Raw genomic sequence first — 18,921 nt, forward strand, 5'->3', positions numbered from 1 at the left:
GGTTCTCAACCTAGAAAAATCCTCCTTGAGGCCATCAAGGAGAGTATAGTACCTGGGACTAATCATAGATACCAGGCAGGGAAAGGTATTTCTACCTCCAAAGATAATCAGTTCCATTGCAGAACTAATCCATTTCATCAAGGCAAAGAAAAAGCCTTCCATTTGGTTGTGCATGAGACTGTTGGGAAAGATGGTGTCCTCCTTCGAGGCCGTCCCTTACGCACAGTTTCATTCAAGATTGCTACAAAGCGCACTCCTTTCAGCCTGGAACAAGAAGGTTCAGGCCTTAGATTTTCCAATTCAGCTGGCTCCCGACGTACGTCAGAGCCTAAGTTGGTGGCTGATATCCAGCAACCTTCAAAAAGGAAAGTTAATTTCTACCTGCCACCTGGAAGGTAGTAACTACCGATGCCAGTCTTTTAGGCGGGAGAGCGGTCCTGGAAGAGGATTATGTCCAGGGGAAGTGGTCCAGGTTGGAAAGGACCTATCAATATTTTGGAAATTCGAGCAATTCGTCTGGCTCTAAGTGCCTGGACGGTCAGACTGAAGGGTTGTCCTGTCAGGATTCAGTCTGACAACGCCATGGCTGTGGCTTACATAAATCACCAGGGGGGCACGAGGAGTCGTGCAGCCCAGAGAGAGGTGAATTACGTTCTGTCTTGGGCAGAACACAACGCCCCTTGCCTTTTGGCAATTATCATTCCTGGGATAGAGAATTAGCAGGCGGACTACTTGAGCCACCAACAGTTATTTACAGGAGAGTGGTTTCTTCACCCCGAGATCTTTCTTGCGATATGTCAGAGATGGGTACTCCGGACGTGGACCTGTTCGCATCCAGATTCAACAACAAAGTTGACAACTTTGTGTCAAGGACAAGGGATCCACTAGCTTGCAGAACAGACACATTAGTCTTCCCATGGGGTCAGTTTTCTCTGATCTATGCATTTCCTCCAGTCCTGCTACTTCCGCGTCTTCTTCGCAGGATCAGGCAGGAACAAAAGGAGGTGATTCTTGTGGCCCCAGCGTGGCCCAGAAGGCCTTGGTTCGCCGAGATCATAAAGATGGCAGTAGGAGTTCCCTGGACTCTGCCATTATGGCCGGACTTTCTCTAGCAGGGTCCGGTATTCCATCTTACCTTACAGACGCTAAATTTGACGGTCTGGCTATTGAGACCCACATTCTAAGGGGTCATGGGTTGTCTCCTTCGGTTATATCTACCTTGATTAATGCCAGGAAAACAGCTTCCAGGATCATTTACTATAGAGTCTGGAGGGCATATGTTGCCTGGTGCGGGTCCAGGGGTTGGCACCCTAGGAAATATAAGAAAATTTGGAGAGCTGCGCCAATGACCCTATATATTAATAGACTAAGTCCACAAATAAGATGTCAAAGAGGGGTTAAATAGCATACATACAAAATGAATGTTTGTTGCCAATAACACTCACATACTACACATTAAACAATCCAAAAAATATAATAAATATAAAAATGACATAAAACAAAAGGAAGCTGTGTAACTGAGACTTAAAAATAAAGTCCAATATATCGGTCCAATATAGGAGTGATTATCGAGTCACCACAGTGAGTCCATACAAAACTGAAAATCAGTGCCCGTCACCAGATTATTGATGCGCTTACCAGATGCGAAAAAAATAACAGCCTTAATAGTATTTATCCAAAGCAGGTTACGATTTAAGTAGTAAGACATCCGATCAAGGTTCTTGCATCCAGATTGCACTTATCATAGGTATATGGCAGTACCACAGCCTTTAAAGCTTCAATAGTCAGCGATCACGTATGTCACCAGCAACAACCCCAGAAAGAAAAAGATGCCTCCATAGCGTAAAACCATTCGAATAATTTATTAAAGTAAAAGTATCGCACTTACATGAAGATTTCTTTATATCAGCATCAAACAAAATCAGATAACGCCGGCCGACATTCAAAAGAGTGTCCCGTCCTCCCCTCGTAGAGCGTGGTGGCGTCACTGCGTACCTTCCCTAGGAAATATGTTATAGGTAGAATCCTTCATTTCCTACAGATGGGATTAGAGATGAATCTGGCCTTGAATACCATCAAGGGCCAGATCTCGGCCTTGTCAGTGTTCTTTCAGCGGCCTTTAGCTTCTCACTCTTTAGTGCGTAGCTTTGTGCAGGGGGTAACACGGATCAGTCCTCCGATCAGGACACCCCTAAATCCTTGGGATTTTAATTTGGTCCTGTCAGCTTTGCAAAAGCAGCCTTTTAAACCCTTACGGTAAATTCCCTTAGTTCTGTTGACTAGAAAGATGGTCTTTCTGGTTGCCATTTCTTCTGCTAGAAGAGTTTCTGAACTAGCAGCTCTATCTTCTAAGGAGCCATATCTGATTATGCATAAGGATAAGGTGGTTTTACGCCCTCATCCTGAATTCCTGCCAAAGGTAGTGACAGGTTTTCACTTAAACCAAGATATTGTTCTTCCTTCATTCTTCCCAGAGCCTCGATCTAGGGAAGAGAGGTTGCTACATTCCCTTGATGTAGTAAGAGCGGTCAGAGTGTATTTAAAAAGCAACCCCTCAAGTTCGTAAGACAGATATTTTGTTTATTCTGCCGGATGGTCCAAGGAGAGGACAGGCAGCTTCTAGATCCACTATTTCCAAGTGGATTCATCAAGTCATTATTCAGGCTTTTGGTTTAAAGCGGAAGATTCCTCCTTTTCATATTAAGGCACACTCAACCAGGGCAATTAGTACCTCCTGGGCGGTGCATCATCGGGCCTCTGTGACTCAGATCTGTAAGGCCGTGACATGGTCTTCAGTTCATACATTTACCACATTTTATCAAATAGATGTTAAGGGTCAGGAGGATTCTGCCTTCGGGTGCAGCGTACTGCAGGCTGCAGTATAAGTCCTCTGACTTCCTTTTCTTTTTTGTTGTGTCTCCCCCCCCCTTCAGTTGCCATTGCTATGGGACATCCCACATAGTAATTACTACTGCTCTGTGTCCCCTGATGTAAGAAAAGAAAATAGGATTTTTAAAACAGCTTACCTGTAAAATCCTTTTCTTTGATGTACATCAGGGGACACAGAGGTCCCTCCCTTCTTTTTATACACTTTGATTGCTTGGCTACAAAACTGAGGACTCCCAGTAGTGGGAGGGGTTAACTGGGGGAAGTTCATGCCTTAAGGGCCATGCCAGTGTCCAGCACCTGATACGCCGATATTACCCACGTAGTAATTACTACGGCTCTGTGTCCCCTGATGTACATCAAAGAAAAGGATTTTACAGGTAAGATGTTTTAAAAATCCTATTTTTCTGTTATTTTGTCCTGTTTGTTGTTTGCTTCACAATAAAAAAAAATCTTCAAAGTTGTGGGCATGTTCTGTAAATGATGCAAAACCTCAAACAATCCATGTTAATTCCAGGTTGTGAGGCAACAAAACACGAAAAATGCCAAGGGGGTTGATATTTTTGCAAGGCACTGTGTATATACAGTGGTGTGAAAAAGTGTTTGCCCCCTTCCTCATTTCCTGTTCCTTTGCATGTTTGTCACACTTAAGTGTTTCGGAACATCAAACCAATTTAAACAATAGTCAAGGACAACACAAGTAAACACAAAATGCAATTTGTAAATGAAGGTGTTTATTATTAAAGGTGAAAAAAAATCCAAACCATCATGGCCCTGTGTGAAAAAGTGATTGCCCCCCTTGTTAAAACATACTATAACTGTGGTTGTCCACACCTGAGTTCAATTTCTCTAGCCACACCCAGGCCTGATTATTGCCACACCTGTTCACAATCAAGGCATCACTTAAATAGGAGCTGCTTGACACAGTAAGGTCCACCAGAAGATCCTTAAAAGCTACACATCATGCCGAGACCCAAATAAATTCAGGAACAATTGAGAAAGAAAGTAATTGAGATCTATCAGTCTGGAAAGGGTTATAAAGCCATTTCCAAAGCTTTGGGAATCCAGCGAACCACAGTGAGAGCCATTATCCACAAATGGCGAAGACATGGAACAGTGGTGAACCTTCCCAGGAGTGGCCGGCCGCCCAAAATTACCCCAAGAGCGCAGTGACGACTCATCCAAGAGGTCACAAAAGACCCCACAACAACGTCCAAGGAACTGCAGGCCTCACTTGCCTCAGTTAAGGTCAGCGTTCATGCCTCCACCATCAGGAAAAGACTGGGCAAAAATGGCCTGCATGGCAGAGTTCCAAGGAGAAAACCACTGCTGAGCAAAAAGAACATCAAAGCTCGTCTCAATTTCTCCACAACACATCTTGATGATCCCCAAGACTTTTGGGACAACATTCTGTGGACCGATGAGACAAAAGTGGAACTCTTTGGAAGGTGTGTGTCCAAGTATATCTGGCGTAGAAGGAACACTGCATTTCATAAAAAGAACATTATACCAACAGTAAAATATGGTGGTAGTAGTGTGATGGTCTGGGGCTGTTTTGCTGCTTCAGGACCTGGAAGACTTGCCGTGATAAAAGGAACTATGAATTCTGCTGTCTACCAAGAGATCCTGAAGGAGAATGTCCGACCATCTGTTCGTGTACTCAAGCTGAAACGAACTTGGGTTCTGCAGCAGGACAATGATCCTAAACACACCAGCAAGTCCACCACCGAATGGCTGAAGAAAAACAAAATGAAGACTTTGGAGTGGCCTAGCCAAAGTCCTGACCTGAATCCTATTGAGATGTTGTGGTATGACCTTAAAAAGGCCGTTCATGCTCGAAAACCCTCTAATGTAACTGAATTAGGACAATTCTGCAAAGATGAGTGGGCCAAAATTCCTCCAGGACGCTGTAAAAGCCTCATTGCACGTTATCGCAAACGCTTGGTTGCAGTTGTTGCTGCTAAGGGTGGCCCAACCAGTTATTAGGTTTAGGGGGCAATCACTTTTTCACACAGGGCCATGATGGTTTGGATTTTTTTTCACCTTTAATAATAAACACCTTCATTTACAAATTGCATTTTGTGTTTACTTGTGTTGTCCTTGACTATTGTTTAAATTGGTTTGATGTTCCGAAACACTTAAGTGTGACAAACATGCAAAGGAACAGGAAATGAGGAAGGGGGCAAACACTTTTTCACACCACTGTATATATATACTGTATATTGTCTCATATTGTTGTGGGCTCTTTGCTTGGTCTTTTGGGGTATGGCTGTATTCCGTTGTTCTATTGTTTCTGTCTGTCTTGGGAGAAAAGTATTATGGGATGTGTATGTGTGTTTGCTTTGAGGGAGGGGGGGATTCCTCCAACAGCTGTCCCTGCTGATTGAACAGTCTACCCCACCCTGAATGCAAAGGGAGGGGGAATTGTCCCAAATGTGTTACCTCTGTGTACCTGTGTTTCAATAAACAGTTCATGTTCCAGCTTTGTAACTGCACTAGTCTCGTCTGGTTCTTGGTTACAATATTCGGCTGTAAAATCTGATAGCTGAAGGGCCAGATTGGAGAAAGTAGTGTACTGACAGATGTGCTCAAGTGGAGTGCGATGGGGATCCATTACAAATACTTTAAGGTGGATTGGGAATCCTATCTGGTACCTCTCTAAGTCCTCTAGCCCTCCCTTCCCTAAGCCCCATTCTTTCTCAGGATAGAGATTCTTCAATACTAGGATTCACTTGTTGAACCTATTGATAGTGAAAACAGATATTGCATCACAGACACCAACTATGGTAGTTTGAGTCTGTAATTATACTGTTGGTTGGAAAAACAACACCTGCTAAAGAGATCAGAGACTTTATTGGAACCCCATGGCCATAACTGCTGGGTTGAAATGGTGGCAATGGAACTAACAACTGTTCAATTTGGCATAGTAGAAATGTGGGATAGACAAGGGGGGTCTTATTTCATTACATACATAGAGTCAGTAGCTTAGATATAACCTGAGTTGCTCAATTTAACTGAACAGGTTGTCAGTTCTGCACCTTCAAAAATCATTTTCAGAAGAAATCCCAAATATCAGTGACAGCTGAGCACAACAGGATAGAGTTGCAATGTATCACGTGAGTCTTTCTTCATGGGGAAGCGGAGAATGGGATGTTTATCATATCTTTCATGGACCTAGTACATTGCATGAAAGGGAAAGAATGGGAAGGAAAACACTCTGAATGGTATAGAATTTCCTTTGCACCGACAGGAATTCAGTGTAGATTTTTAGCTTCACTGCCCTTGTAAAAAGCAGCCGCATGGCACTAAGTGCAATATTGTTGCATGACAAAGCCACCTAAAGCCATGCATGTTTTTGTGAAAGCTTCCTAAACATGCTGCTAAATCCTCTAAAATGCGACTTAACTGCTTTGCCTTCCATCAGCACAGCATAAGCAAGGCAACAGCAAATGGACAAACAGAAAATATGCTGAATGGGCAAACAAATAGGCTTCAGCTGGTCTTTTGGTTCACAGCGATGGGCGCTCTGTGAATACCAATCACTGTATTCTCTGCTGTACTGAAAACCCACAATATCTCTTTTCATCCCGCGGGCCCTTTTCACAACAGCAATGGGTCTTTATGTCTTTAGAATGACACCAGCCTCGGTCTGCTTCCGCTATCCAAAGGCGTGGGAGCTGGGAGAAGAAATTCAATCAAAAAACCTTTTACCTACTTCTTTGCAACTGCTGTATCCCTTTTCCACAATGCCTACTTTTTTAATCCACATGATTTAAAGGAGAACTGCAGTCAGTTTAAGTATATCAGCTATGTAAATATCAGTTTATGTGAACTTTCCATTTTTTTTTGTGTGAAAGAAAGCACTAACATAGCTAAAGGTGTTTTGCAGTACTTGATTACAGCTGCTTGCAGATGAAGGTTTGGGGGATTCAGTGTGGAATAAAAACGTTACTGTGTACATTGGCTAGATAGAATCCCGACTAATCAGGAGCAGAATCGCGATGAAGAAAGGCTTCATCTACTGCTGCTGATCCATCAGGGACTTTACTTTCTTCCAAAAAGTGTATCCAAAAACAAGAAAGCGGACAAGGGATCACTTTTCACTTTACATATTTCTTCCCTAATTTTGTGTCTTGCCGACAGTTCTCTATTAATATAAAATGATACGGTGTAAACTGTGTCTGACAATGGTGGTGACAGGCTGTTTCCCCTTGCACTAATGTGAAAACATTTATTTAACAGCATCTGAATAAAACCTAGTACATCAGCCATCTGTCTGCTTGCACTTACCATAATAAATCCTGTCCCCCTAAAAAAAAAACTTCCTCTAGCTTTGTATTTGCATGTGGTATTAGATGCTGAAGCCTAATAGTTTATACAGAAGAGTATTTTTACCAAATGCTGTGTAAAGATTACATTGCAACTGATTCCATATGTAAAAGATTATAATGAGCAGGGCCCTCTGATTACTCCTGTATTGAATTGTATTGTAACTGTACTGTCTGTCCTCATGTTGTAAAGCATTGCACAAACTGGTGGCTCATAAGCTGGAAAAGCATAGTTTGCTTATCTTACATTTGAAAGGCATCCATGAAGGCAGGGTCCAATTTGGGCCTTTATAGAGCCCCTGTCCTCTTCTTCTTCAACCAAGTCAGCCATCTTATCGGTGGGAGAGCAGCCCCTTTTTGAGGTTCTTTCCATTCTCTCGCTTCTTCATTGCAGTCCTCAGTCAGTTTTGAGAAAATGGCTCCCTGTAGAGAAAAGAGTTAATTCTTACCTATCCCATCACTGATGTTGCCAATATTCAGTCCCTTAAAGAACTATGGTGGCTACAGAATGCCTTTCTGGGAGTGTTTGAAGCCTGGTCCCCCTCTGTACTTTTTGGTTCCATGTGCCAACCCTATATCACTATAGGCACAGTAATGACATAGGGAGGCGGCAAATAGAACCACAGTGACCTGGAGGGGGCTTCCGACGCACCTGGAAGTTTGTGCTATGCTGAATAATCTTTAGCAATAATAGATTGATGGACAGGTAAGCAATAACTTTTTTCTTTGGAAAGCCTAAAAAAATGTAATCTGTCATTTTAACATTGATCTATGCATTAACTTTTTTATGTTTTCTACTTTCTGCATAATTCCTGTACACTCTAAAATACTGTATTTTCTCCAGTGTTTTCGATATTGTGTATGTTTTTGTCCTTCTAGAGTTATCCTCAAATAGTTAACTTTCTAGTCCCCAGGACACTAACAAATTAAGACAGGTGCTCTTTGTGGAGTTATCTGACAACATTGGACTTCTGATGCCTCCTCCTCCTTGATCCCATTCAGCTTACCCAAAAGCTTCTGTCATGATACTGAAACACTGAACCCGGAATTAATCAATTAAGTATTTCCAGATACATCTTAAGGAGAGGAGATTGGTAAACAGGCTCAGTACTTTTAAAACATTTTATTTTCTCCTCATCTGGAATAAAATGTTATAAATTACAATATTTACTGCACACAGAAGGTACAATCAGCCTGCCCATACATGGTTCGAAATTTGGCCAGTCTAAAGTATGTCTCTGTTTATAGTTAGTATACCATGTAATGTACTGTAATCTATTTAAATAAAGAATTTATGTAAAAAACGTACCACATATGAACATTGACACAACAAAGTATGCACAACAGCAGCTCTACCAGCTTCCAATTATTGTGTGCTGGTGGACAAACGTCTTCTGTAGATCTGGTATTAGACTTGTTTATTATACTATAGGGCTTTTCCAAACTTTTATAAATCTGTGAAGTGTTCTCATACAGTATGTTGTCTACTTGATGTCATGACTACATTTATCATTATATTCAGTTACATGCAACTACATTTAAATATATTTATTTTTGCAGATCACTGCTGTTTGTCGAGAGGCTGCACTGTTGGCCCTACAGGAGGACATTCAAGCCCAGTGCATTATGGGAAGATATTTTGACCAAGCTTTAACTATTGTTACCCCAAGAATTCCTGATTCACTTATCAGGTTTTATGAGACCTACCAACAAAAGAGTGGACTGCATAATTTATGAGATTTGTTTTGACCAAAGGAAACCAAACTTTGATTAAATATCCTTATTATAAAAATGAAATGTGTCTATTTTCTTGCATTAGTAAAAATATATGATCAATTAATGACGCCAATTTTGACAGAGAAGGCTAGAGAATGTATTAAACATTGAAAATTAGAACATTTAAATGTGTATACAAAATATTAAATCTGTAAGAGTAACTGCTGAAATATCACCCTAAAGCGATTTGTTTTAGGATGGGTGATGCTTGACAGATTTTGAAAGACAGCACATTCCAACACTAAAAGCTGTTAATGAAAATGATCTAGTACTAGTGGTGGAAAATGTGGTAGTTTATGGATATAGTAAATGGTATCTGTGGTGGGTGACAGAGTCAAAACTGACACCTGTAATTTTGAGGCGAAAACATTTGCACTTTTTTCTGGGTACTTCCAACATTATTCATTGGGGTAAATCTACAAAAGCAATAGAGACTGTTCACTAAGCTTAGTAAGTAAGATGGTTAATTTCAATCAACCAAGTATGTTCTCTCGTTCATTGGAGGACACAGCTCTGCTTTAGTCTCTAAAAAACAAAAGACAGCCCAGGTACAGTCCCTAGAACAATACATGTTTCTGGCGTAAAGCCTCTCCACATGGCTGCATACAGCCCCTTCTGTTTTGATCCCAGAGGAACACTATGGGCTGTAAAGGAGCAGGTGCAGATGTGTGCCGTCTTCTTTCCCCACCTGGCCAGGCAGTCACCAATTGCTGTTACCAGTACTGCTGGGCCTCAAGGGTTGTAAATAGACCCCCTTTGAAGGCCTGATCTTGAACTGTTCCTGTGGTAGAGTAAGAAACGCCCACCTCCTCCCTCTATGCCCTCAGAGGAGCTTAACCAGGAGCCAGATACAGGTTGGCCACCTCAGTGAATGTTGACGAAGAGTGACATGCACAATCAAGGAGGTGTCTGCATTTAGCATTTTTAATTAAGCTTCTGCTGGTGTCGCTACCACACCTCCATTTAGAGAGTTCTGCTTGTTGCCCTCCAGCCACAACACCATTGATACCAAGATCTTAACTTGGAATTGCCGGCATTGAAATATCTGGATATTAGGGAGATCCCACTGATAACACCCACTGAGAAAGTAAGGGTTGCCTTGCAAACCTCAATTTTTGGTCCTTCATAGGTATAAGGTTGTCCTGCATCTGAGACTTTTCTTGTGGTACATCACGGGACACAGAGCCATAGTAGTTACTATGTGGGTTATAGGCCACCGTCAGGTGATGGACACTGGCACGCCCTAAGTTAAAAATGCACTCCCTATATAACCCCTCCCATTACTGGGAGTATCTCAGTTTTTTTTCGCCAGTGTCTAAGGTGTTGGTCACGAGTAAAGATGTGCTGTGCTGAGCTCCACTGGAGCAATCCTTGCTGGGGCTAGCCATGCAGCCGGATCCATTCAAAGTGTCATTTTAGGCAGAATTGAATGGTACCCAGGCCTTGTGTCCGAGGACACGAGGTCTTGCCTGTAAACGCTTCTCTTTTAGAGAACTGGACCCCGGAATCCAGTACTTTTGGTAGTAAGACCCTAAAGTTTTACTGGCGGTGGTGCTATTACAGGCTCCTCGGCTTCTGAAGGTTTAACAGAACCCACCGTGAAGGGTGAAGATTGGGTCTGTTGGTTTTACCACAGAAAACCCTGTGGCGGGAAAGGTAAGTGGAGCTTTTCTAAGAAGTTTTGAATTTTCTTATGAATGTATCTTTAAATTAGTAAATGTTGTTATGCTTATGTGTCACCACTGGGGGCTGTATAGAGCACATATCTTCCCACGCTTCCTCCGGAGAGCTCACAATGTGTCCGGAGCAGCAGTTTCCATTTTCCTCCAGCAGCAGCAGACCCCCGGTAGGTTTTCCTCCCCACCAGATGACTCCACCTGTGCTATTTGCTACCCCTCTTCAAGAGGAGGAAGCACCAAAAAGAAAAAACGGACAGCACGCCACACTAATGGGAAATGCCTAGCGAGGGTAGTAAAAGAGAAGAAAAATGCAGCATTTATAGCTAAAATCAGAAATGAGAAAGGGGAAGTTATACATCCATCCCCCAAGATAGCAGACGTGTCCATAGGTTTTATAGTCAGCTGTATAATGTAAGACAAGGGGTGGAAAATAAAGGAAATAAGGAAGAAATATTAGAGTACCTGCAGGGACTGGACTTCCCAGGGGTCCCTAAAGAAGAACTGGAGCTTTTAGATGCTCCAATAACACAGGAAGAAGTAATGAGAGCAATAAAAAGTAATGAGAGCAACTGGAAAAAGTCCTGGTGGGTACTCTATTAAATATTAAATATTATAAGAAGTTCGGAAAAATATTGGTACCCAAATTGTGTGATTATATGAACGCCTTGGCAGGGGGGAGGGGGGAGTAGAGGGATAATTATGTATATGTACGTGGAAATTTAAACATTTTTGATATTTGGTAAATATTGTTAATTTTAATATGCATAAAATAAAAAGAAAATATACACTACCCCGCGGCTTCCAGGCCATTTTCTCCGCTCTTTCTGTAAGATCCCATAGGATCAGAAGCCAGCGCTCGTGTGGGAAAACTCTTTGTTTTGAAAAAGAGGAGGGGGCCGTAGGCGATGGCGGGGGCGGGGCTTAGCATGGCGTTGGTGTCCTTCAACACCCAGCACGGGAAAGTGTGTTTTTTAAAAGCACTAGTGTTATTGCTGAAATCTGCGGAGGGAAACAGGAGCATAGAGGGGCATGAAAGGTTGGTGACACAAACATTCTTTTTGACAAATTTACTATTGCATCAGGCTGAGCGTTAATAGCAGCAGCAGTGGCTGACTATTGCTCAAGCAATGGATGCGATTTTCTTCTGGTCGTACCTCTGCTTTGTGCATCAGGCTATGTTTAGCTCTATTATAAGTTCTGGAAATCCTACTCTTCAAATGCATCCTCCCCTCAGAAGGGGTGGCTGGTCAGAGTGAGCATCGGGGCCATGAAATGTTTGCAACTGTTTTCAACACTGCAGCCCCTGTTAATTTTACTATTTTTCCTCAGCCATGATAGGTTTTTAAAAGAAGTTTAGCGTCAAGATGGTTAATCGCATCCCAGTATGGTCAAGATACGACAGATTCTCTTCCATTTTCCTAAGACCCTGGCACTGAGGAACTAGGGACAGGAGAAGACGATTCCCTCAGGGGACCATGGTGAGGCTGATGACTCTTGTGAGGTGTCAACTGCGGGAGAGTCCGCTTTTACAATCTGTAAGAATGATGGTACAATATATTGCTGAATGATCCGCTCCACATTTATGTACCCTTAACTGAGTGTTTGGGTTCGCTAAAGCCTCCTCAAGCTGTGCTTGCCTTTTTCTGTCCATTCTTGTTGGGAAAAAAAATTTGTACCTGGAGAATCACCCAGATAAGCATTATTTTCCATTCTAAAAAGTTTTGGTAGAGAAAATTCACTAAGCGGGGTATACCAGCAATTAATGCCACTATATCCTTTGTAAGTTTGACTTGTCCAGCAGACATTACTCAAATACTTAGGGATCCAATGGATAAAAGGTTCTAATTCCTATAAAAAATAAAATAAAAAATAAACTTTTTCTCTGGCAGGTTGAGTGTCTCAGCCTGCGCTGACAGTAATTGGTTAATCGTTGAGAAACCAGTTTTAACAGGTGTTTACCTGCTCAGGTCCAGGAGGCAGCTTTATATTTGCAATAGTTGCTATGACAGATTGCGCCTTTCTCTAAGCGTCATGCAAGAAGCTCCTGGCTAGTCTTCCCTTTTGCGGTAAGAAAGCTATCTGGGGATATTTTGGATATATCCAAAGAATTTCTAGCAAAAGAAAGATACCCTTTTGCCTTTTAAATGAAGGAGTAAATGTGTTTTTTATTTCAAAGCTCCTTCTTCTGTGCCAGGGCCATCTGCCTCCAGGCAGTCACGACGGCCTCTGCCGTCAGGTTCAAAGTGTAATCCTCAGGGTTAACCCCAGGGACAAAAGAGGTCTTGAGGGAAGAAGACTACAAGATCCTGTAGCCTCCTCATGAGGAGGTACTCCTGTGTGCTCAATAGGGAGAATTCTTCTACAGTTCTCAGGGATCTGGCAGAATGAATGTCAAGACGAATGGGGGAATTCCTCAATAGCTCCAACGTACAAACTGGAGTTCCAAGAGTTTCCGTCTCCTCATTTTCTCAGATCAAACGTTCCTAAGAATCCAGAGAAAAATAAATCTTTCTCTCTAGCATTGGTCCATCTTTTGGCAAAAAGTGTTCATGGTGGCCTCCATGTAAGAGCAGAAATTGGGATTTGGTTAAATCCAAATGGACAGTCTAGATCTCAAAAATCTAAAATTCAATTGCTGAATATAATCTCTCCCTTTTTGCATGAAGATGCATATATCCATATACCTATTTCCTTGCTTACTAGTAATATTTTCTTTCAAGGTGGAAAATCTTATTTTTCAGTGTGTAGCTCTGCTTTCCAATCTTGCTGCTACTCCTCGAGTACAGGGTTCTGGCTCTTTTTCTAGCCAGATTGAGGACTCAAGGTATAACGATTATGATTTACCTAGTCAATCTGTTTTTGTTGGACCAGTCGGTAGCCCGTTTAGACCAAAGTATGGTCACAACATTCGACTACCTGGAATATCTAGGTCTGATTCTTAACCTAGGAGGAATCTTCTTTAAAACATAAAGAAAATACTTGGGTCTGATCATAGGTACACCCAGAAAAGGGTATTTGTACCCGAGGCTAAGATCAGTGCCATAAAAGACTGATCTAGGTAGTCGAAGCAAGATGTTGTTCTCCTATTCAACTTTGCATGAGGTTGTCGGGAAATATGGTGGCTTTATTCTAGGCCGTTCTTTATGCTCAATTTCATTCTAGACTGTTGCAAAGCAGTATCCTATTGGCTTGAAACAGAAAATTCAAGCTCTATATTCCCAATATGTCTGACTCCAAAGCCTACGGCCACATCACCCTGATAGCGCTCAATCTCACCCAATCTTGGAGTCTAAGCAGGGCCGGGCCTTGTTAGAACCCAGATGAAAGACCACCTAGAAATACCAGGTGCTGTAGGCTGAGTGTGCCAGAGCATCAGTTTATGGTTAACATCCAAAAATCTGCGAAGGGGAAAATCCTTCTTTCAGTTACCTGGGAAATAATATCAACATATGCCAACCTTTTTTTGTTTAGGTTGGGGGACAGTCCTGAAAGAGGCAGATGTCCAGGAGAAATGGCCTAGATCAGAAATGGCCTTGCCCATTAACTTTAAAGAAAAAAAAAATTCAGGCAGAACACTTGGATCTGAGGGCCTGAACGTTCAGTTTAAGGTATTGTCCTGCTAGGAGTCACAATGGCCTATACTAATCACCAAGGGGGCACAAGAAGTTGTGCGGCCCAGAGAAAGGTGAATCTTATCCTATCTTGGGAAGAATACAATCTACTTTGCCTATCGGCAATTGTCATTCAAGGGATAGAAAATTGTCAGGCGGGCTACTTGAGTCACCAGCAGTTTTTCCTGGGAGAATGGTTCCTTCACCACGATATCTTCCTGTCATTATGTCAAGGATGAGGGATCCCAGACATAGAACTGTTTGCGTCCTGGATGAACAAAAAAGAGTGATGACTTTGTGTCAAGAACAAAGGATCCGCTTGCATGCAGAACGAATGCCTTGGTATTCCCGTGGAATCCGTTCTCACTGATTTGTGTATTCCCTCCTATTCTGCCTACATCCACAACTTCTTCACAGGATCAAGCAGGAAGGGAAGTCTTTGTGAATTTCAATCACAGGAGTATGAAATGTTTTTTGGGGTGCACTTTACACAATATGGACACAAGGATCACACATGAAACATGCACCAAATGAAGGGGATGGGGAAAATATGCACTCTATAGTTATATATTAGTTATGTATCATGTATTGTCAACGCATACACAGAACACTGTATTAGCAACAAACCAATGGTGGTATCTCCGAATAGGGGGTAAAGAGGGTAGGCTAGGGCACAATGGAAGAGAGGGGCTTCCCCCCCTTCTCTTTTTTTTTCTCTCTCCATTGCACACATCACATTTATGAACCATGATGCAATAATTAAAAGGGTCAATAATGTTATAGATACAATGTTACAATACATGGGCACTGTATAAGTGAGGACACTTTCTAAGCATAGAACACGGAATGGGAGAAAGAGGTCACGATTGGTATGATGGGGAGTTGGAAGGGTGGGGTTTCCTCCCCCTTTTTTCCCCTTTCCCCCTTTTTTTTTTCTTTTCCCTTCTTTCTTTCTCTTCTCTTCTCTTCCTTCCCCCCCCCTTCCCTGTCCCTTCCCCGCCCCTCACCCTTGTCCCCTGTTTTCCCTTGCTTCCCTGCCCTTGCTCTCTAATAGTGGGGCAACATTAAAATAAGTAAATAATGCCCATGCCGGCCACGTCCTCTCTAGGGGAGGTTACCCCATCACCTCTAAATTAGGGACCTTACTTGCAAGGGTATACTCAAAGGAGTCAAATAGGTAGTGAGAGGTTGGTATGTGAGGAGAGATTAAGTGTAGTAGTGGGTGGTGTGTTTGAGTGGTGACGATGTGTGTGGTGTTTGTTCGCTAGAGGTTCGTTTATATCTCCCTTGCGCTTCTCTCTCCCCTGCTTGTAAAATCCTATGGGCACGGTAAAAATATGTTCTTATAATATTAGAGGGTTAAATTCAGCATATAAAAGATCACAGGTCTTGTACTCTCTTCACAAACAAAATGTTGGTATCATCCTCTTCCAAGAGACACATTTTCGCTCAGAAAACATACAAAATGGATATTACTTAACCTGGTATCATGACTCCTTTGGCCGCGTACACACGGGCGGACTGTCTGCCCAACTAAGTCCGTCAGACAATCCGACAGACAGTCCGTCCTACTTTCGAATGAACGGACTTGACCACACACGATGAACAGACAGTCCGCCGAAAGCTTGCGCGATGATGTGTACAGCACGTACGACGGGACTAGAAATACGACGTCCAATACACTGCAATGCAACCTTCCGCCGTGTAAATCCTTTCTGAGCATGCGCCATACTTAGTCCGTCGAACTAGCCTACTCACGAGCGGACTGTCCGCTGAAACCAAGTTTGTACGGACAATATTACGGAAATTCCGAAAGACTTAGTCCGCCAGACTGTCTGCCGAAAAAGTCAGCTGAAGCCCACACACGAGCGGATTGTCCGCTGAAACACGTTTCAGCGGACCAAGTCCGTCAGACAGTCCGCCCGTGTGTACGCGGCCTTTGCCTATTCTAAATCCAGGGGAGTCTCTATAGCAATACATAAATCAATACTCTATCAGGTAATGGAAGTTTGGAGGAATAGAGATGGAAGAGTAATATTATTAAAACTGGTCATATATGGTAAAAAGTTTACTTTTATTAATATATACCTCCCTAATCAAGATCAAATAAAAATGGGAACGCAACTTCTAATGGATTTAATGGAAAAAACAGAAGGGGTGACATTAATAGGCAGAGATTTTAACTTTGTTCTTGATCGGGATATAGATACTACAGCACCCCTAATGTTGCAGATAAGTAAGGAGAAAAAGAAATTTAAGGATATGATGAGAAAATATCAACTAGTCGATATATGGAGGGCTTCCCATCCACTAGAGAGGGATTATACATTCCACTCGAAAGTACATGGAACATATCATAGACTTGATTACTTTCTGATAAATCAATTAGAAATGGCTGTGGCCTCTTCCTCTGAGATAGGTAGTTTGGTATGGTCTGATCATATGCCGATATTTCTGAGGATGTCTAGCAGGAATAGTGCAAGAGGTTCCTGGAAGTTAAATGATAATCTATTGTTTGAGGAGGTATGTACATTAGAGATTAGATCAGCAATAACAAATTTCTTGGGGGACAATTTGAAGCATACTACCTCCCTACCTATCCAATGGGAAACACTGAAATGTATAATATGGGGCTTGTTTATAAAACATGAAGCAAGACTAAAAAAGACAAAGGGGAATAGAATATTACAGCTCTCAAAAGATATAACTAAATTGGAAAAACAACATAAACAAAATCCAATACAGGAGAAATTAGTAAGTTAACAGCAAAGAGAACAGAACTATGAACTTTATTAAATGAACAAACGCTATGGATTAGAGATAAAACTCGTTCCCTATACTATCAACAAGGAAATAAACCCGGTAAACTCCTAGCTAGAGCACTTACATATTTGGGAACATTTATCCCTAGAGAAATAGAAAAGCTTCATGAACTTAATTACCTCCCAATAATGCAAAAAATAATAAAGACACTCCAACGATATGATAGAGGGATCTTTTTGTGGATAGGTAGGATAAATATTATAAAAATGGACATATTGCCCAAGATCCTATATATATTCCAGACCACTCCAATATTTCCCTCAACAAACATCTTGAACCAATTACGAAAGGCTATAGGGAGCTTTATATGGGCGGGTAAGCCTGCTAGAATCAGTAGAGATACACTGATTCGCCCAAAAAAGGAGGGAGGCCTGGCCCTCACAGATTTATCGGCATATTTTAGAGCAGTGTTTATAACAAGGATAGTGGACTGGTTTCATAATGCAGATTGTAAGCAGTGGGTGAAACTCGAGGAGGAGGTCAAAGCCATTAAATTAAAATTACTGCCATGGATAAAGCGAGAGAAACGCCCCCCCCCCCCCCCCCCCCCAATGGGGATATGCCTTTTCTGGTTGCATCAACATTGAAAATATGGGATGGACTGCTGAGCCAGGGGACAGGGTCAACATACATAGGCCCGAAGACCCCTCTCTTTGGCAACCCAGAATTCCCACCAGCACTGGAAGCAGGGTCTTTCTTGAAATGGCAGAGAAGAGAAGATACTAGGGTGGTAGAGACAATGAAGCAGAGTGGACTCCTCCCATTGGATTCCGTGGGGACAGAATATAAAGCTAAATGGATGCAACATTGGCAGCTCCAAAAATACATGCTCTCCTTAATGAAGGAGGGTATAATTAATAGACCACTGACCGAGTTAGAAAAAATATTTGTAAAAGAACAGAAACAATACACATCTTATCTAAAGTATATACATACTTAAGCTCAAGGAATAATATGCAGGAGATAACATATATAAAAAAATGGGAGGAAGAACTAGGGATTACTATCCCCAAAGTGAAATTGGAAAAAGCTATTACAGTAACACATAAACTATCAATATCTAATAGATACCAAGAAAGGAACTATAAAATATTATGGGGTCCAGACCTTTGGGAAAAAATATATAAAATATATACGGCAATGACAGGGGTACAGTTATAACCCAATATATTAACATCAGTACTATGAATAATCCCCGGGTCAGTGAAGAATATAAAAAAAGGGTATCCTAAAATATTTTCTAACTGCAGCATGAACCATCATAGCCAGGAAATGGAAAAGTAGACGAATACCAAATATAGAGGAATGGGAGTCTGAGATGGGTGATATGTGTGCCCTGGAGGAGAGGATAGAGAATGAAAAGGGATTAAAAAAACAGATAATAACAACATGGCGGATATGGAAAGAATTTAGTACCTCACAGGTCTTGTGGAGGGAGATATAGGACATAGGCTTTAAGTATAGGTATGGGAGAGAGAGGAGGTATTTCTCTCTTTTTTTTTTCTCCACGTTAGGTGTATATGTAGGGTGAATGAAGTAGTGTGAGAGGAATGAATGGGTGTGAGATGTAGGAGGAATGAGAGTAATAAATGGCTATACTGGATTGTTGAAGATATGTACAGTGGTGTGAAAAAGTGTTTGCCCCCTTCCTCATTTCCTGTTCCTTTGCATGTTTGTCACACTTAAGTGTTTCGGAACATCAAACCAATTTAAACAATAGTCAAGGACAACACAAGTAAACACAAAATGCAATTTGTAAATGAAGGTGTTTATTATTAAAGGTGAAAAAAAATCCAAACCATCATGGCCCTGTGTGAA

At 41.8% G+C, this 18,921-nt stretch overlaps 1 protein-coding gene across 1 annotated transcript in view; it reads left to right on the forward strand.

Moving 5' to 3' along the window:
- AFG2A (AAA ATPase AFG2A) overlaps positions 1–9,011 on the forward strand; it is a 595,306-nt gene extending 586,295 nt beyond the window's left edge. Inside the window, exon 16 of the mRNA XM_077476870.1 lies at positions 8,775–9,011. Coding sequence (XP_077332996.1) covers positions 8,775–8,951 — 177 coding nt within the window. The 3' untranslated portion in view covers positions 8,952–9,011. The remainder of the gene's footprint in view (positions 1–8,774) is intronic.
- The last annotated feature ends 9,910 nt before the right edge of the window (positions 9,012–18,921 follow it).

This window comes from Lithobates pipiens, unplaced genomic scaffold (assembly GCF_037356315.1).
Source record: "Lithobates pipiens isolate NorthernLeopardFrog02 unplaced genomic scaffold, aLitPip1_a1.2 Scaffold_13, whole genome shotgun sequence".
In the NCBI taxonomy this organism is placed as follows: domain Eukaryota; kingdom Metazoa; phylum Chordata; class Amphibia; order Anura; family Ranidae; genus Lithobates; species Lithobates pipiens.